Source organism: Taudactylus pleione, unplaced genomic scaffold (genome assembly GCF_031769625.1).
Source record: "Taudactylus pleione unplaced genomic scaffold, aTauple2 ptg000634l, whole genome shotgun sequence".
NCBI lineage: Eukaryota > Metazoa > Chordata > Amphibia > Anura > Myobatrachidae > Taudactylus > Taudactylus pleione.
In genome coordinates this window covers 2,968,794-2,993,717 of record NW_028285036.1, presented here as the reverse complement: position 1 = coordinate 2,993,717, position 24,924 = coordinate 2,968,794, and the positions used below count along the sequence as shown (strand labels likewise).

Sequence of the window (24,924 nt, the reverse complement as noted above, 5' to 3'; positions counted from 1 at the left end):
ATTTTAAGACTTGTATCTGGTGTGGGTGAGGTTATTGGGGGGGGGGGGGGGGGGGCAGGTGTATTCAGTGACTACACATGTATGCTTCACTATATACCCAGTAGGTTACAGGCTGCAGGCCTGTTATAGGGCTGCATAGTTTTTTATTTCAAAGTGGTATTATATGCACAGCAGACTTTATAGACTTAGACAGGAGTTAAACAGGAGGAAGACAGGAGGACAACATTTAAAAATAATTCTTTACAACTTGTAAACAATTGAAAAGGATCTTCTGAGCTTCTGGATACCCTGCAACTCAGCCACCAGCTTTCATTATAACCTGAACACACCTTATGCCAACAGCCTGCTTCAGCATTGCAAGCAACTACCAGGTGGATTGCTGAATTTTAATTTTTGAATGTATGTTTTTGACCCTACACTGTCTATATTATTCCTTCACCACTGTCAATTTATCTCAACACCACTGTGGTTTCTACCATTTGTTGTAACACCTTCTCATCTATATGAATGCTTTATCCTTAATTTAAAGTCCAGCAACCTTACCAGCTCTAAACTCATTTTGTTTATTATATACTCTTGTAGTTGTGCCTTTACATCTACTAACACTGGCCCTCATTCAGAGCCGCACGTTAACAACAGTACGCTCGTTCCGAGCGATGTTTGCACATCTGCGCATGCGTACGCTTTTTAGTACGCATGCGCCAACCAGTCAGTGCGGCCGAAAATCCTTTGTACGCTATATAGCGAGTGCCTGCTATTTTGAGTGACAGAATGAGGCGTATGTGGGTGGTAACAGGGGAAGGTGTTTGAAAATGGGGAGTGGAGATCCGAACGCAGGCGTGCTTAAAGGTCAAAACGGGCGTTTTATGGGTGTGTATATTTAAAACAGCAGCGTCATTGACCACGTCACTGGGTTATTTTATAGCCCGAACTGCACGCAAATTTGTGGTAGCAAACACCAACCACAAGAATAGCGAGCAGTTCATACGCTGGTCGATGTACTCGATTAATCTAATAAATAGCGGACATGACGTAGGATGCGTGCGGCCAGGGGGCGTTTTTAACAAATAAACGAGCGTATGTTTTGCTCGCTCGTTCAGACTTAGAGGTGTGAACAGACTGCAATGTGCGTACGGATCATTTGAATAGCCACCCCTTGTTTTTAAACGAACGACCGCAAATAGCGTACGGCTCTGAATGAGGGCCACTGTTCTTACTTTTATCTGATTTTTAGACATTTTAACTGTACTATTCCTGTATCTCACTCTCATCACTACTGCTGCCGTTTTCTCCCCCCCCCCCAATCCCTCATCTACGCAATGTTTCTTATGTAGCTTCTGAGTGAGGGGGGAGCAGAAGATAATACTTTCCTCTACCACCAGTTCCCATTTATTTCCTCCCTCCATAGTCTCCTCCACTTTCTCCTCTCCCTCTCCTCCATCTCCCTTCATCCCAGCTAGTACTCTCCACCGCATCTCCCATAACTCCTAAGATCTGCACCCTCCCTTTTCTCCAAGTTACACCTCTTCTTCTCAACCCACACCACACTAAACCTCCACCTTGCCCACCACCTGCTGTCACCCTTCCACACTCAGAAGCCCACCACATACCAACACTCTCCTTATCCCCCTGCTCTATATCAATCTCTACCCCACACTACAGCAACCCTAACAATCTCCTTCTCTCTCCTCCCAACTCTGTCCCTCTCTCCTGTCTCCTCTTGAATGCCAGTCCTGTCTATATTCAACTGGTCCCTATCCATTACGGCTTCATATTCAACTCCTTCAATCTCCTAGCCATCACCAAATCCTGGACTTACCCATCTGACACCACTTCTCCTGCAACTATCTCCTTTGGGAGCCTCACATTCTATCACACTCCCTGGCCTGGAGGTTACCACAGTGTTGGTGTTGGTGAACTTCTATCATCTGGTCTCTCCCACCAACTCTTACCTTCTAAACTCTCCACTTCATTATTTGCATTCAATGCTCATATCAGTTGCGTTTTCCAACTCCCTCGAGTAGCTGACTTTCCTCGTCCCCCTGGCCTTAACTCAACATTCCATGTTAACTTTGCTTCTTGGCTCCTAATCTTCAAATGGGCTCTCAAGACCCCTTTCTTCCTCAAAGCTTTCCAGCTCTCATCCTATCCCACTACTCCATGTTCCTTCCTCTCAATCCAGCCCATCTGTGTCACCCCTGTTTGTCTGCCCCCTCCCCTTTAGAATGTAAGCTCTCACGAGCAGGGCCCTCTTCCCTCAGGTGCATCTCCTTCACTTACTCCTACTTGGTTGCTGATACTATGCTGCTTATTTAAGTGTTATGCAGCAATGTATAAGTCGTGTTTTTGTCCTGCATTGTTTGTACTGTTAAACAAATGAGCACACAAGAAAAACAGTTATTATGTACTGTGTAAGGCGCTGCGGAACCCTGGTGGCGCCATATAAATAAAGGATAATAATATGACAAGTTTGGTAAGGCCGGGAAGCAGGACCGGCCCATGAGGTGGGTTTAGAAAACCACCACGGCTATTACTACCTGGGAGCTGTCATGATGATAATAGAATCTCTGTACTGGAGGCCAAACTAAACCCTAGTCCTCCTGTCTTTATTTTTGGAATCCTGTCCTGTGCGACACAAAAACACCAAAGTCTTGTACAAGGAAAAGTGGATTTAATAACAAGTATGAAAATATCGGATTATTATTTAGATCTATGTCCCAGAACGTGTTCCTGCAGCGCCGCGCTCTCCTGGTAAGAATCGCTGAGCGTCGTTTCCTTTTTTTTTGTAATATATAGATAGCAAAAATATAAAAATAATGAAGGTTGTGTCCAAGCCACGCGGATTACAGTACTTTGTGCGTTGAGAGGTCTGCGTCGGCCCTGCTAAAGGGTCCAGTGTATGTTGTTTAGGTCTCCGCTGTCTGCCACGCCGCTGCCTACTTCGAAAAAGTTCATAATGGCGGCTATGGCATGTTCATCGTTCTCAAAATCGAGAGTGGAGCCGTCACCTAGGAGACGAGAATTATAGGACTTACTGAAAGTGCATAGGAACATATAGTGGAGGCCGCCATCTTGTTCATGGAATGCCACCAATTACATCACTGAGCCTTATATATAACATATATTCCTCCTCTGAGAAGTAGTATAATAAAATGACAAGGTGTCAGGCAACATGTCTCCGCCAGGGGCGAGCCCTTTGTCTCTCTGAGGATTGGGTTTGAAGGAACCATAAACACAGACTGGCCTATGTTCCGCCTCATTACAGAAACACATAATGAGAGCACATGAAATCTCTTACCCAGGAGATGGTCTGGAATCGGGAATGTAGGTAAAACATCACTGTGAGAAGACGTGCCCAATTTCTCTATTTCTGTGGGAGACAGCTGTACTAACTCGCTCTTCTGTTCCTGGACAAAAACAAATCCAATTACTGAACAAGTTGGATGTAAGACTTAAATTTCATATAAAGTGGTGCGTGACACTACAATCATCCTGCATATTATATCACTACCGGCGACCCTGCTCCTTCCACTATATAACTCTCAGTCTGTGGCTTCCTGCTGCCTCCATTCCTCTCCTCACATCATGTCACTGCCCCTGTCACATGCAGCCCTGTCCTCACTAACACATCACTCATCTCCTGATATACTCTGTGCTGCTGTGCATGTTTTGAAGAGATAACCATTTTAAAGAAAAAAGAAAAAAAAAATGGGGAAATCTCAGATAAGCGGGAGAAGACGTAAATAGGGCTCTGACCACACAGTTATACAGACCTTTAAAAATAGAATGAATTTATAGACTGTAAAATATCACCAAATAAAACGTGACAAAAAAAACACCATATAACACGGTATAGCATGTATGTTTACACTGTGTGCACATATTAAGGCAGAGGTTCCCAAACGCCGTTGATTTAACCACCTGAACTCAAGCATGGATATCCTTAAAACCTGGACTGTAATGGCGGAGTTTGGGAACCTCTGTATTACAGGATAGGAAATCCCAGGAGACAAGAATTCATTAGCCCTATAAATATACAGCTGGCGTCTGACTCCACGTCTGGATCCTGAGACTCCCATTCTCCCACCCCGCTGCAGATTATTATAGCATTATAGTCACCGCAGACAGGCCGCGTGGTGGAAACCTACCTCAGTGGACGGTAGGTCCGGGGCTAGAGGCGATTTCTTTAGCAGCTCACTAGGACTTACGTCCCCATTAAACGGCGGAGAGCGCAACCTGTGAATAAGAGGAGACTTACACATTCTGTAACATGGACATGTTCAGACCCCCGTATAGACACCGGCAGGTATTTACACACCCCGCTCCCCCGTGCTGCGCCCGCAGCACACCCCGTGCCCTCATCGTACCACCCGCGCACTCCCCCTCCCTCATACTGTGCCCGTAGCACTCCCCCTCCCTCATACTGTGCCCGCAGCACTCCCCCGCCCTCATACTGTGCCCGCAGCACTCCCCCTCCCTCATACTGTGCCCGCAGCACTCCCCCTCCCTCATACTGTGCCCGCTGCACTCCCCCTCCCTCATACTGTGCCCGCAGCACTCCCCCTCCCTCATACTGTGCCCGCAGCACTCCCCCTCCCTCATACTGTGCCCGCAGCACTCCCCCTCCCTCATACTGTGCCCGCAGCACTCCCCCTCCCTCATACTGTGCCCGCAGCACTCCCCCTCCCTCATACTGTGCCCGCAGCACTCCCCCTCCCTCAGGCACAATATTTCTAATGCCTAGGACACAAAGCGGCTCTCTAGACAGACAACACACAGAGCACAGCATACGTCTACCTAGAAGAGACAATTATCTTCATTACAATACAGACAAATAGTAAAGGCGCAGGAGGGTACGCACAGCACAGGACAGTACAAGAAAAAGTAATCTGAAGGTGGAACCAGAGACCCGCTGTCAATTGCTCACTTTACGCCTGACGGAATCATGTAGCGCTCACCTCTGCAGTTCCACGATTTGCTTTGCGATCTCTCTCCCGATATTAGCAGCTCCGAGCAGCGTCCCGCTGGACATCCCGGGCAGGTTGAGGAACGGACGCTTGGAAGTATCTAGCGAGTGTAATAAGGCGTTAGGAGTAACAGGTGAATGCATCCCGTAGGTAACATACTGAAACAATACAGCGGCTACTTACCTTCTGATGAGTGGGAGCTGCCTGGGAGAGACGCAGTTTCCAGCGACAACCCCTGATCCCTGCAGGAGACACGTTACTAGTACAAGATAACCAGCGCAATTACCACTAAACCTAATACACTAATTGCTCTATAAAAACAGGACTACGGTAAAACCGTAAACAAATGGGATTTTTATGCAAAGGGTCCCCCAGACAGAACAGGCGAAAGCTATACACTTCTATAGGTCTATATGTGATCCTCGTATACACATACATTACTTATTACATTTACAAATATATATGTAAATATTGCAGTACCATTACAAAACCGGAGACGTATGCATACACAGCACGTGTAAATGCACGGTCAGACTATTGTTCTCTGTTATCAGCTGTTTGTTTTTGGAAGCTGTCTATAGGGCTGTGTTATACAAACGTCGCACAACGCTCAGGAGCCGGTCTCGGTGGGGGATATCTGTTATAGTTGGGATTGCAGAGAATGTTCCTGCACACAGCGGACATCCGGCCGGTAACCCAGTTCAAGGACACTGGAGGCAGCCTCTCCTCAGTCTGCTGTGGCTGATAACAGAGAGCAATAGCTTACATTCAGCTGCACAGCAAATGTTAATATAAAATGTGAACTGTCTCAAGTTCTGTTCGGCTGTAGATGGTAATAGGTGTGATTTAGATTCAGTGAACCTACAACCTAAATAGTGACCCAGCCGTCTGCTATATAGGAGGAGCGGAGGGCACTAGGCAGGGTGCTGGGATGTACACAGTCGGAAAAGACAGTTTGCTTATAAACTGAACTGAAGAAATAAAAATGGTTTTCCAAGTGATTTTGCAGGACGACAAAAAGGGACTTACGAAACCACAGTGTTGACGGAAACAATATATTCAAATTCTTTGGTCCACGGGTTGATGAAACTAAACCATCGGCTCTTTAAGACAATGAAGGAGCCGTCTTTCGCCTTGAATTTGTAGGCGTTGGTCAGAATCTTCTCCTTACTCTGAAGAACTTGTGATAGAGGGAAAATCAGGATGTAAATTAAATAATTATTTCAGGCCCATCTGCACAAACACTATTCATCGGTCTTTACACAAGCAGCGCCAACTCTGCAATGCGCTGCAGGCCCCTAAGGATGGATGGGGGAGCGGGTGTGACCGGTGGCGCCGCCCGGGGCTGACGGCCAAGAGGGACGTATCGTTGCTGACCAAGTGACACCTTCCTATGCAGAGCGTAGTTAGCGCTGCTTTCATACATGGGGAAACGCGCTGCTGAAAAGACCGATCACATTTCTTCTGTACAAAGGTTATCTATATAAGCCGTTTCCAGTAACTGCTCCAGGACACCTATCCCTATTACTCAAACTCTTATGGTGCGTACACACGGCACGATATTTATTAACGATTCCGTTCATCGATAAATTGTTAATTTTTATGCAGTGAACAACAAACAATGTTCCCGCATGGATGATAACGATATCTATGGTCGTCCGTAAATGCGGGCCAACTTGGACGATTTCATCACGATTTACATGTTCAGAGATGTGGCAGGATGACTTCACTGAAAGATATCGATCGTAGAGATCTATCGGTGTGTACACCCAGTATCGTTTGTCCTGCACTACAGAAAAGTTCAAGGGAAGTGGTTCAGCGATATATCGTTGCTTGTGCAGATCGTACCGTGTGTGTATGCAGCTTTAAACTGAGGTCACCAAATATTAGTGCTTATATTATCATTTTCTTTTATCTCTATACTAGAAGGCGATAGACTTCCTTCAAGGTCTTAGCGCCACACACAGACCAAAATGCATGGGGATAGATAGGCATTAGGGCAGAGAGAAACGGAGACGCCAATGTACAGGAATCGGAAATGGTCGATTTGTTCGTAAATGAGAAAAGAATCATTACAAGATAGACAGACATACATGGATAATTAAATGCACAGGAATAGTTACTGCATTTAAGAGGGTATAGAAGAGATCGACCCGAAATCTATGGGCAATAAAACGCGTTGATTCACAAAAAAACAAACAAAAAAAACAACACTATAGATTGAAATGCATGGGAGTAACACACAGGCAGATGAATGGGAAAAAACAAAGACTGTCACAAACACTATTTATCACACAAAAGTAGGGATACAAACATGTTAGAAGAGTTAAAACATCTAATAAGGCCATAGAGAGGTTAGACATAATTATATGTGGAATGAAACGCGTCGTTCCACATGGAAAACCAACAGATGAAAATGTATGGGCACAAATCATATCCAGATGGATGGTCATTCTAAAATCGAGGGATCAAGGATGCTCGTAGGGAAAGTACAACTCCTGAGAACATGGGAAGGTTAGATAGAATTGCATAGGTAATGAAACGCGTTGGGTCATTTAGTAAATGTGTTGGTAAAATTAATAAATCTAGTAGAAGCAATAAAAGCCTAAACGGGTTATAAAGAGTCATGAGTTACCAGCTTTGTGTTGGTCTGTTAGATGGCTGTGGTCATCCGGATGGAAGTACTCATAGCAGGAAGTGCCGAGGAGCTCCTGAGGAAGGTAGCCTAAGATGGCTGTAGCTCTGGGAGAAGAAACACTACATTAATAATGCTGCAACATTTACAATGGTCACTATAAACAGGAGAATTAATCCTGAATCCTCAGATTGTTCAGAGGACATCGTGCGAGTCTAGTGAGAGTGTAAATCCGCTCATGGGCTCTTCTAATACAGGACTGTATAGTCTGAGAGAGATAGTTCTTTACCATCTACCTCCAGGTACGAGGAGTTTCTCCTCCCATTCAGGACCTGACCCGACAAAGGAACTTATGTGACATGTATGTATACTGCTAATTAAGATCCAGGACAGGGTTGACAATCATTGTGCTTATAGTCTTGCAAGTGGACAGATTTAAAGTTACAAAAAAAAAAAAAAAAGTTTAACGACCATAGAATTGTCTCACTTTACAATCTGTCCCCAGTTTTCCCAAAGTGCATTTAATTAACATAAGTACATAATGGAACTTTAAATTTGAAAGGACTGTGAACATATAAAAATAAATAATGGTCCTTACCGCTGATCCACATAGACAAATTTACCATCCATGGTATAACGGGTAATGAACTCTGTGGGCTTCACTTTAATGTCCGCCGTGCTTTGCGGCATGACGAATGGATGCGACCGACCGATGGCCACAAGGCAGCTGAAGTTGTACGACTCTTTGTCCGCGTCGCAGTCTTCTTTAAAGCCCACCTCGCTGGAAAGGCAGTTCCTCAAATACCCCGTGCAGTGGATGGTACAGTACCGCCGGTGCTCTGCATGGGGAAGAGACGGGTGTCAGAATACCTCCTGTGGACAGTCTGGAAACTATCTACATTGGACGGTATTTGGCAACTCTTACGACAATCTAATGCCAGCAAGATTTCTGAAGCAGAGAACATAGTAGTGTGACTGCGGTGGAATGGAGTGCCATCTAGTGGCGAGAGGTGACAATGCAGAGTGTGGAGAGACAACTCAAACCATACTTGGACTTTGTGCCAAGTGGATGCCAAGGGCAGACAGGAATTGTCTAATCCAAGTATGAAATCCACATAGTGATCTCTATCTGAGGAGGTGATCGGGTTTTCAATTAAGACTTAAAACTTTTGTTGCAAATGGATTTATCTAGCTCATAAAGAAAACTTTAACACGTCAACTTTACAATCTGTGCCGATAGCCATAGACTTTTACCAGGGGCGTATCTAACCCTTGGCCAGGATGGCACTTGCCAGGGGCACCAGCCGAGTAGGGGTGCCGTTCAACGGTGCCACCCGCGGCCAGGGGGTAGAATAACATAATAGTGGCAGTACCTGGTGTGCCCTCCTGGGCAGTGCCTGGCCCGGAGACTCGCACGACAGTCAGGAGCCACTGTTACTGGCACCGGTGTCGGGCACCATATTGCACTAGAGTGAAGAAACTCTAAATAAACAATAGCTCTCAGCAGCCTTTTCTGCCGGGCGCTCCTGTCAGGAAGGGCTATCGGGAGCTGCAGTTTATTTAGAGTTTCAGGTGCCAGTAACAGTGCATGTTCTGCTGCACTAACACGTAGTGCTATCAAGGGGCCCAGCCAAACCCGGGCAGCCAGCAACTAGCACTTGACAGAGAACAGATTTGTAAGGTAAAGTGCGCTGGGAAGGAGAGTCAGGGACAGGTTGTTTAAGGAGTAGAGAGGTTGGAGTAGAGCGAGTGAGTGAGTAGCCTCTGCTCACCCCTGTCTGGGAAGGAGAACAGGGGAATGACACTTCCTATGGTGCAGCATGTACCGGAGGGGACGACATCTCGGCGGGAGCTGGAGCGTAATGTTAATAAGGGGCTCTAGTTTTGGGTAACGTGTGTAAGGGGCACTACTGTATGGTGTAACATGAATAAGGGACACTACTATGCGGTGTAATGTAAGGGGCACTACTGTATGGTGTAACATGAATAAGGGACACTACTATGCGGTGTAATGTAAGGGGCACTACTGTATGGTGTAACGTGAATAAGGGTCACTACTATGCGGTGTAATGTAAGGGGCACTACTGTATGGTGTAATGTGAATAAGGGACACTGCTATGTGGTGTAATGTAAGGGGAACTACTGTATGGCGTAATTTGAATTGGGGGCACTATTGTGTGGCCACGCCCCCTTCCCCACAAGACCATGTCCCTTTTTTCAGCAATATGGGGGAGGGAGAGTGCCAGTCCCTTACTTTGCCAGGTGCGCTCGGACGCCTAGATACAACCCTGATATATAGATAGATAGATATATATATATATATATGTATATATAGAGAGAGATATATACACACACACACACACAGGATGTGTATAATATAAACTCCACAGGCAATCTCTGCATTATTTTTCTTTCCTCCAATTAATCTGCATCTCTCCTGTTAGAGTTTAAGCTGTATATTCACTAAAGGTCAATTTTAATTGATTTAAAATTGATGAAAAATCGATCAGGTATGACTATTTTGGGTACGAGTGAATGAATATCATCTCCACCCCGTAGTGGAAGGGATTTTTGTTGGTAAAATCCCATAAAGATAAATTGAAGATACATTGGCAGCTGCCACATCGGTTATCCTGTCTTGCTTTCTTCTGAATCAATGCAACTAGCACAACCCTTGATGAATCTGCGTCTAATCAACCTTACGCTGTAAAAAAATATAACGAGTACTCAACCTAGGCATGTACACAAGGGATGGAAATCTAAATAATAATGATACAACAAAAAGCAGGATAATGCTGACCTTTTTTCTTTGAGCTGGGCAGAAAGTCCTTTTCCTCCTTGCCAGAGACTGCGCCTGTTTTCATCCGGCAGAAAAACGAGCGCCTGGATCCGCAGTGCAGACGGGAGGCGCCAGCCTGAAAGTGTGTGTGTACTTGCAAACCAGCTTTCAAAATAGTTTAATAAGACTGAGTCAGTTCAAAAGATGACGTCTGGATCAATGAGGAAAACACATTCGTCTTAATACAGTAAGCGCGCCAATAGCCTGATTCTACGCCTTTTTCTTTAAAAGGTCTGTAATGGTCTCATAGGCGGAGGATGTTATCTCCATAACCAGATTCAAATTAGGTTTTGCTTAAAGCCAATTAGAGGACAAATCAACCCTAAAATATAGGCTTATTTATATGAAGAGAACAGCAGTAAAAGTAGATAAAAGTTTCAGAAACTTGCAGAACATACAATATTGGACATGGGGTCTGTTCTGCTGGGGAAACAATTTCTCTTTACAGACCTCATTTCCTGTTTATTGAACGTCAGGCTGCGGACGAATGGATTAGAGCCGCTCTTATAAGCGTATGGGAACTTTAATACATATAAATATCGCTTTACATCATTGTAAAAAAAGTGGTTCTCTATAGTCCGTGATCTATCTACATTATTTTGTATTTAGCAAGAAAACACACACTGTGTGTAAGGTACGGTCTTAGAAAATGAAAGCGATGCAGGTCAAAAAGCTGAATCTGCAGTTATCTCAGCTGCTGTGACATCACTAGCCCCGCCCTGTGTGTGAGCCAACACGCCCACAAAGGGCAGTACTGCAAGACTGACAGTCACTCCCTGCCTGCTCCGATAGAGAAGCTGCTCCCTCCTAACACTTTGTACTTATAGAAGTGACAGATTATGATGGACATATATAATGAAGTATAAACCATCCACTTATTAGATGTATAATTAGCTCAGTGGTGGACGCCATGGCTAAATTTATGTAAAATTAAAAAGTCTCTCTGATCACATGACTACAGGGCAGGATATCATGGCCGCCCCCATGCAGTAAAGTGCAGTCTGATAAAGGATAGGAGAAGAGCTACAGGCTTTACATTCTCTGATGGTTCACTTACTTTTGGCATCGATAAGCTTCTCCCGCGGGGCGACGTCGGAGGAGGAGAGCTGCTCCTTGACTTTGGCAACATCTTTGGGATGCAGATAGTCAAACAGACTCTGTCCTACCAGATCAGCCTGAGAGAGGAAGGGGAGGAATCGGTCATGTGCTACTAGCCTGTAACAACCAATCAGATATTAGCTTCTGGCAGTTTAGTGAAGTCAGACTAATGAAAGCGGATATAGGATTGGCTGCTATAGGCAAGCCTACTAACTGTCCTGGTTCACAGACAGAGCAGAGTATGCACTAAAGTGGGCAGTCTCTGGGCAAATCAGGGTAGAGGATGGTAGCAGTGCCCGTGGGTTCCATCACTTCATTGCCTCGGGTTAGTAAATAAGCCCCATTACGTTAAACATCTGGGGCTTTATTTACGAAGCTGCTTCCCGGCGGGTTGCAGGTGAAAATTTTAAACGGCACCCGCAGCCAGTGTAAGGTACACTGGGCTTTACATTAACGGCGGGTGCAGTTTTACAATTTCATCTGCAACCCCACCCGGAAGCTGCGGTTTACAAAAGCTGCTGCTTCGAAAATAAAAGCCCTGTGTGTCACACACAAGGAACCTTTGCAAATATACCAAAGAATTCCTTTTTTTTTTTTATATTCTATACAAAGAAAACTTACACTGCACATTTAGGGTCCCTTTAACACTAAAACGTGCTGCCGTCGCCCAGGTCTTTAATACTCCCCTAATTACCATCATCCTTCTATTGATTAGCTGGATCCTAACAACGACCTATGTGGTTTCCTAGACAATTAAACTAGGCCAAGGGCTGTCTAATCCCCCCCCCCCCCTCCCCCGGCTTTCTGGGTCAGTGTGACAATTTTCTGAAAGCCTCGGTTTGCATTTAGATTGTCAGCGGAGGAGAATCAGGTCAGGGACAGAACGCGGCCAGTCCCAGGCGGGCAGACTCGCTCACCTGGCTGTATTTCAGGGTCTTCGAGACGGACTCCGACACAAACAGGATTTTTCCCCTGTCGCATCCAACCACAAACAGGAACCCATCGGCTGACTAGATTTATTAAAAATAAATAAAATAAAAAAATAAATGTAACCAGTTAATGGAAAGAAAACCCCGGGTCCCAAAAAAAAAAAACAATAACCGGAGAAAATGAAAGAATTAATGCAAAATTTAAAAAAACTTTTATTTCCTTTTAAAAGCAAAATATAAAATATATAATCATATTTGGACAACATTAATAAGCGTTTACACGATCGGCTTTAGGATTCGGCAGACTGTCGCGGTCAGAAAAACCGGAACGCTAGAGCCGGTCGTGCAGCGAGTACAGAAACAAACGATGATAAATAGGGGTCTTTTCCACTGCAATATGACAAGTCGCTGCTCGGCTCTTACCACTGGATATAACTGTATCCAGAGACCAGCTCATGTCATATTCAATGGCAATAACAATAATAACAATAATAATAGTAATAACAATAATAATAATAATAGTAATAATAATAATAGTAATAACAATAATAATAAAAATAGTAATAACAATAATAATAATAATAATAATAATAACAAAAAAAAAAAAGCATAAAGAAAACAGAAAAGCACAGGAGGAAGCGAAAAAGAAAAAAGCAATGTATTTTGGCTGTAATAAATGAGGACGTAATTGTAAAGCCTGCTATTCGCTATATTAATAACCTTTGCACGCTTGCCAAAGTGTGTATAGCAAGGGATTGGATGGCAAATAATGGGCCAACTCTGGAAGCTTGGATATCTCTGGTAGATGTGGTTGCTACACACGAAAAATAAATTTATACCGCTAGAAATATAATACAAAAGTACTATAATGTATGGGATAGATGGCTAGATTCTCCTTATAATCGGTCGGGGTTGATGGACCCTTCTCTTTCCTAGCGTGTAGATTCAAGGAGGAAAAAAAAAACCACAATAAAATATGTGCGGTGCTGTATTTTGATGTCATACGTATGGTTACAGTTGTAAGATTACCATATATACCGGTTTGATCTGTATGCAGAGGATTATTGGTAATATACAGTGTTATTTGAATAACAAAAAGAGAAACCACACTTGTATGTACTTTTTATTTTTGTTATTTTGTTTTATTGTTTTTTAAATACATTGTATTGTTTTTGTTATGCTATATTAATACAATGTTTGTTTATTTGTATATTCAAAAGAAAAATTTAATAAAAAAATTATTGGATTTAAAAATAAATAAATAAACAATGTATTTAACAAAAAGTTGCAGGAGGGAGCAAAGTCAAAACATCTTTACGGGTTATTTGTATTGTGGCTCTGCTTGGGAGCAGGTACTGGGTTGTGCGCAGTCTATTGATAGTTACTGTACATCCATAAGAGCCCATACCGGATTAGTATGGTTGTACTCGGCCAGGCACTATAGATAGAGAACTGTCAGACAGGAGGGAGCTGCTGTAATTAGTATCGTTTTCTGCTAATGTGTAAATATGAAGCAGTCATCAATATTTACTATAGCAATAATTAAAGCAGAGTACCTGGAGGAAACCTATTCAAACACGGGAGAACATACTGTATACACTGTACTCAGCACTGCGTACCGCAATGCTAACCACTGTACAACCATACCACCATGATATTATATAGATTTGTACTTGGCAGGCTGAGATTATTGCTCAGTAACGACACCACTGTTCTAGAAGGCGACGCTCGCTAAAGCCATGTCGCCAACACAGAGCGAATTCGTCTCGTGCACACGCATCCGAGAGACTCCAGACGGAGAGAGGAGACCCCACTAACCTTAAGGATTAAACGACTCAACTCGTCCTGTTGTAAAAACGACGGCTTGTAACTCTCCTCTGCGAACGAGCTGCTGGAACCTGCAATAAAAGATGTAGGAGTCAGTCACGGGAGGGCTTGAAAAGAGCAAAAGATAAAAGGATTAGAGAGTGTCCGGTGTGATACAATTAGAAGTCATGTGCAGCGTGGCACCGCCGAGGGCCATCTGCAGGGCTGTAACACAATACGCCGTCATCAGCCCTGTGTAACACAATACGCCGTCATCAGCCCTGTGCATTTACACTATAATTCATATTAATCCTCTCAGCTCTGCGTCGTGGTAGATCAGGCAAGAAATAATAAGCCTGAATTCTGAGCTGCACGTTCTACAAACGCAATTCTGGACATCAGGAGAGAACTGGATGCTAGTGCGACTAGGTCCCTGTATTCTGAGTCTTACGCGGCTGTGCGATCGCTTCGCCGCACTCTTCCGTGGGCAGGAGTGGCCATCATTATCATTGCCACTTACAGCTGTCTGGAATATAGAGTGTTAAACTGTAACAATGAGCAATAGCAGCGCCAAGCAAAGGCATCAGACACAGCCCGGGGAGGGGGGGGTTGGGAATCACAATAGCTGCAAACCACAAAGTTGGGCACGTGGGACAGGGGACCAAGCTGTTACAGTTATATGGTGCTGAATTAGAGGACATGAGATCCTTACATAATCAGCTATATCCTTATAGACATCTCCCTCCTAGCATGCTTAACGCCTCCTGAGGGAATAATCAATATTGTGCCTCATGCCTCAGGGAGGTCATTAGTTCCTAAGGAACCCATGTGGGAAAACCACAGGGACTCAAGTATTATAAACTAGACAAATAAATTAAACTCCGACCATCCGTCTTCTAACTTCGCCATTACAAAAGCGTAGGCAGATTGCAGGTCGGCCAGAGCAACGATACCCACGAAAGCTGAGCCAGACTGAGGGGGGGGCACACTTTTACACCCCCACCTCCCATCATTACAGGCCTCCAGTGATCAGGCGCAGAAGCCTTGTACAACAGCAAATTAGAGTGCAGGGCCGAGGAGCGAGTTACATGAGAAACTCCACCTACAGGAGGATAGAATATACAAACGTGACCCAGAGCCCCCCTTACACTGATGGTTTAATGCATGGATGGGGAACCCTCCCATGTGATGTCACACGGAGGGGGCATGGCCTGCACCGGGCCCACAAATAATGTTCTAAATATCAAAACGGCCCTCGGCAGAAAAAAAAAAAGGTTCCTCACCCCAGGATATATTTTAAAAGAAAATTAGGCCAAAAGCATATTAGGATTATTTTGGGAAGGGGGAATATGAGGAACCCTGCAAATTGGCGACTGAAGAAATTGCCATTATCTACGAGGGCGATATACAGGAGCATTAGGCATACAATGGTGCTCTGCATTCTAGGGCTGGAGAATAAACAAAGTGACACTAGATCATTCTGTAGTTAGTCATATTCTGCCCTCTCATTGCATCACGTTCTAGTGTTATCTCTGCCACAGACTCTCAACCCAGAGCTATGTATCCAGGTATCTCTTCCATTCGCTCGTCAACAAAAACAGAAACCTAAACGCCGGCCCGTGGTTAACATGCGACTCCTCCCGCAGCTACGTCATAGGATACCCAACCAGCAGCAGATGTGACCGAGATAAGGTTGTGGCATCTCACTAAAGATCTCGCACTGTAAAAGTAGGGAGCCCAAGCAGTGCGCTTTGTAGCCATGTTCCATTTCCCATCAAGGCCATCAGTGATCACACCTAGACAGGATACAATCCATTTCTCACAGCTTTACCATATAGACCGAGACGCATCCATGCTGGCATTTGTAGTTCTATAGCAGGTGTTGAACCTCAGGTTGCTGAAACCTGCTCTAACAGAACTGAGGGTACCATTAAAAAAAATATTTATATATATAAAAATATATCTGTATGGTTCCGTACAGATGGTTGTTCATACACCATCATCGGTCACCTGGCCGGGGGACGTGTCACGCCCCCCTCCCCATGACCTGTGCATCAAGTGTACGGCTGGTCGGCTGACCGCCCGTACACACAGAATGATGGCTCCCAATATATCTGCAGGTACATTGGGCATCGGCAGTGCAGCACAGCGCACGCGTTTTGTCGGTGAACGACGTCATTCGCAGACATATCACTGGTACACACTGGCCGACGAGCACAAGATATATTGGCCGATCAATTGATCAGCCAATATATCTGCCAGTGTGTACCCAGCATTAATTACAAGTGGTTGGTCACTCTGCTCCCAGGTAGGGGCGGGTGGGGAAGTTTTGGTATATGTTGGGCATTTTGTACTTAGTGGGAGGTCTGCGAGTCTTCTGGAGTATAACGGGCATATATTAAACTAGCCAGTGTGTACCCAGCATAAGACTACTCATAGCGCTTGAGGTGGAATCGACACCCACTCGGCGCACAAAACCGTACAGAGGAGACTGGGGTGGCACCACCATGTAACCATTGGCCAGCAAGACCCTGCAGCAGCTTTCTATTGTAATATAAACCCGTCTCTGACAGTAAAGGTGCTACAAGTGGGCAGAGAGAGAGAGGTTATATGCTCAGAACACACACACGTGATGCCAATTAGCCATGTACTAAGCATGTTTATATCCAGTGTGAGTGCACTTACCCTTCAGTGATTTAAGGTGCTGCACCGCCAGTCTGAGCACAGTAAGTTTGTCCAACTTGCGGGGTAATGGGTCGCACTGGGGGATCATGGCGGACAGCTCTTCGATCAAGGTGTTCATTTTATCCCGACGTCTCTTCTCCGTCTGGCTGTGAGCCTCCCTGCAAGGAGCAAGAGAGGTTATATATTAAACTATCACGACAACGTTCTTCTGCGTATCATGGGTTTGGATGTAAAGCTCACTGTGGCCCTACAAGAGCCTTTCACAGCAGCCAGTCTCGCCCGGTGACGGAGCAAGTTTCACTCAATGGGCCTAGGTTAGGCCAACAAAAGAAAGCGCCTAAAAGTGGACAACGCCTAATAGGGAAAGGTGAACGCGGTTAAATCATTTTCAACAGTCGCACATAAAATAATAATAATTTGCACCATACATTGACTTTTATTTTATCAATCTTAACTCAAAAAATCCAAACCACATTTACCTTAGTTATTTATCTATCAGATCGATGATTTCTTACCTGTTCTGAATATTGGTGACATCATTTCCATCTGTAGTGCTGCAAAACAAACAAACAAGAGATTTACTAAACATCACAAGCAAAAAAAAAAAAAGCCACAACAATAATAAGTATAGTAAAATAAAATAATAATTGTCCGCTAAGGGATCAGTAATCGTGAGCTTTAAACTTTTCCTTTATGTAGATGGCCGTAGTACACAAGTATACGCTAGCGTCCCTGGAACAGCAGCTGTGTAAATACGGAAAGCCCTTTTTTTTAATGCACACCAAAGATAAAAGGATCCACTGAAGGGGGGGCTGTACCCATCTCCCGCAAGTACCCAGACTGCCTCTCTTCTCGAGGATTCCCGGTTTTAAGAAATGCATCCTTTTACTGAAACCCACTAATATTAGGGCTTCTTGCAACATTCACTACTCCATCTAGGATAATATTCCCATACCCATAGGGGTAACCAGCGGCTGCTATCCCCCTGTGTACGGACCATATAAAGCAGTCCTCAATCTATCAAATGGTTCCGCCTACCCCCGTAGAATAGTAAACCTGAGACATGGATCCCGATTGGATGGGCTCAGGCTCTCTCCCAAACAGAAGTTCCCCCTTATTTCATGCACTATACCGTCAGGGCCATAGGTCTCCTGTACAGGCATTAATATGAATACAGAGAGGATTATTATTCTAGTGGGTGGTGAATGTGCTACAATAGAGCCTGATAATGGGGATGGGGGCGGATAGGTAAGTCTATCTTCCTTTTATGTCCTGGGTGGCCCGGTAAGTAAGTGAGCGGCAGCAGGGCAGGATCCCAAGCTATTATCGTAGTATGTATAGGGTGGTATATATGGACTGAGCTACAGTATACTATACCGCTGGTGTATTGTATTAGATGTCCCCCACCCCCCAAATTTCAACAGACGACCTAGACAGAAAATTTCCATAATCAGCATTTTATTTTCTATTTATTTTTGTAACATCCGGTTTTAAATAGGCAACAAAGGTTTCTCAGATTGGATAAAACGCTTTGCATGGAAAGCTCAGAGCAGAGTGTACTCCGGTGAAAGACATATATTCCTTATGACGGTAGGGTGCCGCGCAGCGCCAGTCACACAGGCTATGGTACGCTTTGCGCATTCATTTATATTATGTTGACGTGTTTAGATTTACATTAAAAAAAGTAAAAATAAATAATGAGAACATTTATTTTCCATCTGCCCAGAACCCTTAAATTCAGGCCTCAATGTGACAGTACAAAGAGGGAAAACGGGATTTAGATAGGAGATACCTGTAATTACCAGGGTATAGATGTTCAACCTGCATGCAAGCTCAGCAAACTGGGGGTTGGGTTTTGGTCGGAGGGGGCGTGGCTCAACTGACATATGCAAATCCAGTTGTGAAACATGTAAATAAAATAATCAGATTAGAAAAAAAAAAAAAATAAGCTTTCAGACCCTGAGCCAAGTTTGAGACGGCTACACCCAAAGTTAATTACCTGTAACCATCCTTACACACGTCACAGGAGAGAGCGCAGATTTTAATTAATCTTCTGGATCAGTATGAATTTCAGACATGTTTTGCTGCGTCTGATGCAAAGAAGATCCAATATGTAAAGAAAACTGCACGCTACACCTGAGCGGCCCAGTCCCACCGGGCGCCTTGCGTCGTATGACGTATAGACGCTTAGGTGTAAACAGACACATCATTGGCCATTGGTTCAACATTCCGCTACGCTAATTACATTCTAGTAAAATGGCTGCCATCGCAGAACGCACTCCAGAGACATTTCTCATAGGTGTGGGCCTAGCCAGCAACTACAATGGCCTCCATGCCATCATAACCTATAACAACGCTGATTACAGTGGGCAGCCAGAGTTCTCAAACTCCTATTGGTATTATGGGGCCCAGGGGAGCATCACACCGCCAGCGCCACCGTCTGCCACTTCCCACAGACGCCAAATCAAGTTCGTAATTGTATCCACCTCATTCAGACATCGCTGCCTTAGTCACACCTGCGCTGTAATCACAGACGCGGGATTCTAGACGTCGCTGCCTTAGTCACACCTGCGCTGTAATCACAGACGCAGGAATCTAGACGTCGCTGCCTTAGTCGCACCTGCGCTGTAATCACAGACGCAGGATTCTAGACGTCGCTGCCTTAGTCGCACCTGCGCTGTAATCACAGACGCAGGAATCTAGACGTCGCTGCCTTAGTCGCACCTGCGCTGTAATCACAGACGCGGTATTCTAGACGCCGCTGCCTTAGTCGCACCTGCGCTGTAATCACAGACGCAGGATTCTAGACGTCGCTGCCTTAGTCGCACCTGCGCTGTAATCACAGACGCAGGATTCTAGACGTCGCTGCCTTAGTCGCACCTGCGCTGTAATCACAGACGCAGGATTCTAGACGCCGCTGCCTTAGTCGCACCTGCGCTGTAATCACAGACGCGGGATTCTAGACATCGCTGCCTTAGTCGCACCTGCGCTGTAATCACAGACGCGGGAATCTAGACATCGCTGCCTTAGTCGCACCTGCGCTGTAATCACAGACGTGGGATTCTAGACGTCGCTGCCTTAGTCGCACCTGCACTGTAATCACAGACGCGGGATTCTAGACGTCGCTGCCTTAGTCGCACCTGCGCTGTAATCACAGACGCGGGATTCTAGACGTCGCTGCCTTAGTCGCACCTGCGCTGTAATCACAGACGCAGGATTCTAGATGCCGCTGCCTTAGTCGCACCTGCGCTGTAATCACAGACGCAGGATTCTAGACGCCGCTGCCTTAGTCGCACCTGCGCTGTAATCACAGACGCGGGATTCTAGACATCGCTGCCTTAGTCGCACCTGCGCTGTAATCACAGACGCGGGATTCTAGACGTCGCTGCCTTAGTCGCACCTGCGCTGTAATCACAGACGCGGGATTCTAGACGTCGCTGCCTTAGTCGCACCTGCACTGTAATCACAGACGCGGGATTCTAGACGTCGCTGCCTTAGTCGCACCTGCGCTGTAATCACAGACGCGGGATTCTAGACGTCGCTGCCTTAGTCGCACCTGCGCTGTAATCACAGACGCGGGATTCTAGACGCCGCTGCCTTAGTCGCACCTGCGCTGTAATCACAGACGCGGGATTCTAGACGCCGCTGCCTTTGTCGCACCTGCGCTGTAATCACAGACGCAGGATTCTAGAGGCCGGAAATTGCAAGATGCAAGCCTGCCGTATGTACAGGACTTGCGAGCACTGCACACCGCACCAGACTGGTGCAATCTCACCTTACATCAACCCTAAGTGAACTGACCCCATTAGGTTTTCCCAAAATGTAGTAATTATATAATGAATGCACTTTGTGTAGAATGGGGTGTCCTTAGATTTCAAATCCCTTCATTTTCACTCTGTTCCCCTCTCTGGTGCTTTTAATGCATTCAAGTACAGATGTGCAAAGTCAGCGCCAGATTTACCACGGTCACAGACGTCGTCGTCGTCGCCCCCCCCCTCCCCCCGTGTCTTTCTGTGCAGGAAACTTACTAGCTGTCGGAATCGCTCAATTTCCGTTTTCGAGGATACTCCACCATATGGGGACTGAAGGAGCCGGAGGAGATACTTGTAGGGCCTGGTTTAGGGCCCAGGATGCTGGAAACAACCAGGCACTGACCCGGCTCCATTATCAAGGTATCTGCGGAACAGAAAGCAGAGAGACATAAAATTAGGTACAATATACCAGCTGTAAGGAGAGATCCAAACCCACAGACTGAACACTGAATGCCCAGTTTAGTTTTTCATGTAAAGCGTAATGGAGTATATTCTTCCCCGTCTATCGCAGATCGCAAAAGCGGCTTCATAGGATCCTAAGACAGAGGACAAGCTCGGCATGTATGTTACCTAGGAGACCGTAAGCCTGCCCATTAATCTGCCTCAGTCCTTCTGCGAGTAACGCAAGAGGAGCCGTGTCCATCAAATCAACTTTTGAAAGACAGAGGCAATGGAACGGAACAAACCCCATCATCATACAGAGCTTTGAGTATTAAACATTTAATTATGATCACCTATAGAGGTATAAACAAAATTTGAAACACTAGAAAAGCCACAGAAATATACAGTTTCTTACTGGTTATTCCTGCACTAAGGGGTAAATTTACTAAAGTGAGAGTTTTTAGTAGTGAGTTTTAAAAGTGATGTTGTCCATAGCAACTAATAAGATTCTAGCTATTATCTTATAGAAGGTACTAATTACTTGTTAAGTAGGATCTGATTAGTAAATTTACCCCTAAGACTGGTTATTTCCCTCCGTGTTTATAATAGTCACCCATTCATATTCCAGAGCTCTTATTGTGGCGCCCCTTGTGCAGGCAATTAGGCTATGTAGCTGGACCACAATATTATTATACAACATGAAGTATGAGGATGACAATCTCCTGTAGTATTTCGTTGTTCTCCTCTCCGGTACTAATTACCAGACACTCCGGCCCTGTAGGCGTATTTGTCGCTTACTTTGGCGCCCGTCCAGGTCTGGTGCTGCGGGGAGAGGCGGCGCAGGGCTTACAATGAACAATGCACAGCCGAAGCTTGTAATTAGTAATCGTCTGGTTGGGGGTCTGGCGGGAGAGGGGGTCACTTCTGTACTTACACTGCATCAGTGCGGCCCTACAGTATAACACATGGCACAGGCTCAGTATCCTGCACTTCACACATCTGAAGCTTCTACCTTTCCATCATGTTTTCAAGGGAGACCAAAACAGAAACAAATTGAGCCACACTTGCAAAATTGATCACGTGTCAGTTCAATCAATAGGTAGATTATTATATACTGCAAACAGCACCAATATTGGGGTAGCACGGATGGCACAGTGGTAAGCATTACTGCCTCACAACACTAATAAGGTGCATAAAACACGAGACGATATCTTTGAACGATAACGTTATCGTTCAACGATGTATCGTTACGGGTGTATGCAACGAACAACCAACGATGCGCGCTCCTGCTGGACGATAACGATTTCTTTGGTCGCCCGTATATGCAGGCCAATTTGGACGATAGTCAAGAATTGCCTGTTCTGAGATGTGGCAGGATGACGTCACTGAAAGATATCTGTCAGTGTGTACACCCAATATCGTTTGTCCTGCACCAATATCGTTCATACAGCACATCGTCTAGTGCAGACCTGGCCAACCTGTGGCTCTCCAGCTGTTGTGAAACTACAAGTCCCAGCAAGCCTTGCCAGAGTTTTAGCATTCCCTAATAGCAAAACTGTGGCAAGGCATGCTGGGGACTTGTAGTTTCACAACAGCTGGAAAGCCTCAGGATGGCCAGGTCTGGTCTAGTGTGTATGTGGCTTAAGGTCATGAGTTTAATTCCCTGTGTCTCCCCACCTCATCCCTCCAGCCCACCTTCGGCTGCCGGCTTCTCTTCACAATACATTTTTTTTTACTGTGCAGGCCGCAGGTTGCCAGCAACCTCACTGGTCCAGGGGGGCACATGAATGGGACTCCCAGTATTCCTGTGGGGCCAAAGCCCCTTGGAATCTCGGGGCCCAGTGTCCACCTTGTACACGGATAATCAATAAATGAGGTAAATGAACAAACCTACTGTAGATTGTTCCTTACTTATTAATTTTATAGTGCAACATATTCCGCAGCGCATTACAGAGAATATATATCAGTCACTCACATCAGTCCCTGTCCCAGTGGAGCTTACACTCTATGTTCCCTGCCACATGTACAAGCACACATTTTGTTTTTCATCAGAATCCAATTAACCTACCAGGATGTATTTGGAGTGTGGGAGGAAACCGGAGCACCTGGAGGATATGGGATGTAGTGAATATGCCAGCGGCGAAATCCCGCCGCTCGGCAAAATGCCGACGCAGCTATCGAGAATGGGATCAGGATACCGGTGTCGGCTTCCCTACCGCCGGAATCCCGAATGCAGGATCTGGGTGAGTATTCGCGTTAGCCTGGGGAAGTGGGGGATAGGTTTAGGGATCTCCTGGGGGAAATCAGGGTTAGGCAGCCCCCTGGGGAGGGTTAAGGTTAGGCACCCCCATGGGAGACTTAGGTTTAGGCTGCGGGGAGGGAAGGTTAGGGTTAGGCACCACCAGGGGGAGGATAGGGTTAGGCACCACCAGGGGGAGGATAGGGTTAGGCACCACTAAGGGAGGGCGAGGGGAGGGTTAGGCACCACCAGGGGGAGGATAGGGTTAGGCACCACTAAGGGAGGGCGAGGGGAGGGTTAGGCACCACCAGGGGGAGGTTAGGGTTAGGCACCCCCCAGGGAGGTTAGGGTTAGGCACCACTAAGGGAGGGTTAGGGGAGGGGAGGGTTAGGCACCACCAGGGGGAGGTTAGGGTTAGGCACCATCAGGGGGAGGTTAGGGTTAGGCACCACCAGGGGGAGGTTAGGGTTAGGCACCACCAGGGGGAGGTTAGGGTTAGGCACCACCAGGGGGAGGTTAGGCACCACTAAGGAGGGGGAGGGGAGAATTAGGTTAGGTTACTTCCCTTCACCTGTCAGGATTCTACACAGTCTGATTTGCAGCCGCTGGTATTTCATACCCAACCCGGAGGATACCCATGCAAACATGAGAACATACAAACTCCACACAGATAAGGCCTTGGTGCTGTAAGGCGGTAATGCTAACCACTACGCCCATCATACTGCCTATAACCAGGCAACCTGTGCTTTGCCAGCTGGTGAGGAACCAGAAGTCCCAGCACGGCATGCTAGCCTCTTGCAAGTTGTGTTGACGCTATAATCAGATTTTTAGAAGGTCAATGTCTGTTATAATGAAATAAGTAAATCTATAGCTTACAGGCTGGATGCGTGACTGAGATCCAGCAGCTGTTCAAGTCTCTGTGTGGGTAATTCTGCCGCGCCCGATCTCCCGTCTAAACTGCCGGTACAATATTCAATTGTCCCCAGTTTTCGCTCATGTCGCCTCAGGAGGCAGCGAGCAGAAATCATGCATTCGCACCTCTCAGCGGAAACAATTGAATTGCTCAGAGGGTCGCCCCCCAAAAAAAATATATTGCTCCCCCCTCCCTGAAGAGAGACAGTGGATCCACTCACAGAACAAAGACATAATCTGGTGATCGTAAAGAATCCTATTTGTAACTATAAACGTGGCGTACTACAGGAGCCAAAAAGTAAAAACCAGCCATCCATTCACATCAATAGAACCAGCTCACCAAATGTAGGCACCAGCAGGGACGTCTCAAGCACAACGGCTACCGGCGGCTTTAGGGAACTGTCCAGCCCTGTACGTTACAACACTCGCTAGGCTTTGTCATGAAATTTAGTAATTCATCAATAGTTGTAAATAATACATTTTATGTGCAACACACACATTCGCAGCTAGGTATCAATGAAACTACAAACACCTCTTTAATACAGCAGAAGCAGCTCTCCGTGTATGCAAAACAAAAGAAAACAAGAAAAAAAAAATGATATCTATCTACAGTCAGGTGCG

The 24,924-nt window shown here is 45.7% G+C and overlaps 1 protein-coding gene across 2 annotated transcripts in view; it reads right to left on the bottom strand.

The window, feature by feature from the left end:
* Positions 1–2,651: 2,651 nt before the first annotated feature.
* Positions 2,652–24,924, bottom strand: part of BMAL2 (basic helix-loop-helix ARNT like 2) — a 55,338-nt gene continuing 33,065 nt past the window's right edge. Inside the window, exons 2-16 of one of the 2 annotated variants that reach the window (XM_088454822.1) lie at positions 20,988–21,135; positions 17,475–17,513; positions 16,960–17,117; positions 14,287–14,366; positions 12,457–12,549; positions 11,499–11,616; positions 10,403–10,546; positions 8,201–8,441; positions 7,603–7,709; positions 5,997–6,147; positions 5,151–5,209; positions 4,959–5,067; positions 4,149–4,236; positions 3,299–3,401; positions 2,652–3,008 (exon numbers count right to left, since the gene is read on the bottom strand). In XM_088454822.1, the coding sequence (XP_088310948.1) occupies positions 2,884–3,008; positions 3,299–3,401; positions 4,149–4,236; positions 4,959–5,067; positions 5,151–5,209; positions 5,997–6,147; positions 7,603–7,709; positions 8,201–8,441; positions 10,403–10,546; positions 11,499–11,616; positions 12,457–12,549; positions 14,287–14,366; positions 16,960–17,117; positions 17,475–17,513; positions 20,988–21,135 (1,763 nt within the window). In that variant the 3' untranslated portion in view covers positions 2,652–2,883. Of the gene's footprint in view, positions 3,009–3,298; positions 3,408–4,148; positions 4,237–4,958; positions 5,068–5,150; positions 5,210–5,996; positions 6,148–7,602; positions 7,710–8,200; positions 8,442–10,402; positions 10,547–11,498; positions 11,617–12,456; positions 12,550–14,286; positions 14,367–16,959; positions 17,118–17,474; positions 17,514–20,987; positions 21,136–24,924 lie in introns of both variants that reach the window. The other variant, XM_088454821.1, reaches the window with a different exon arrangement.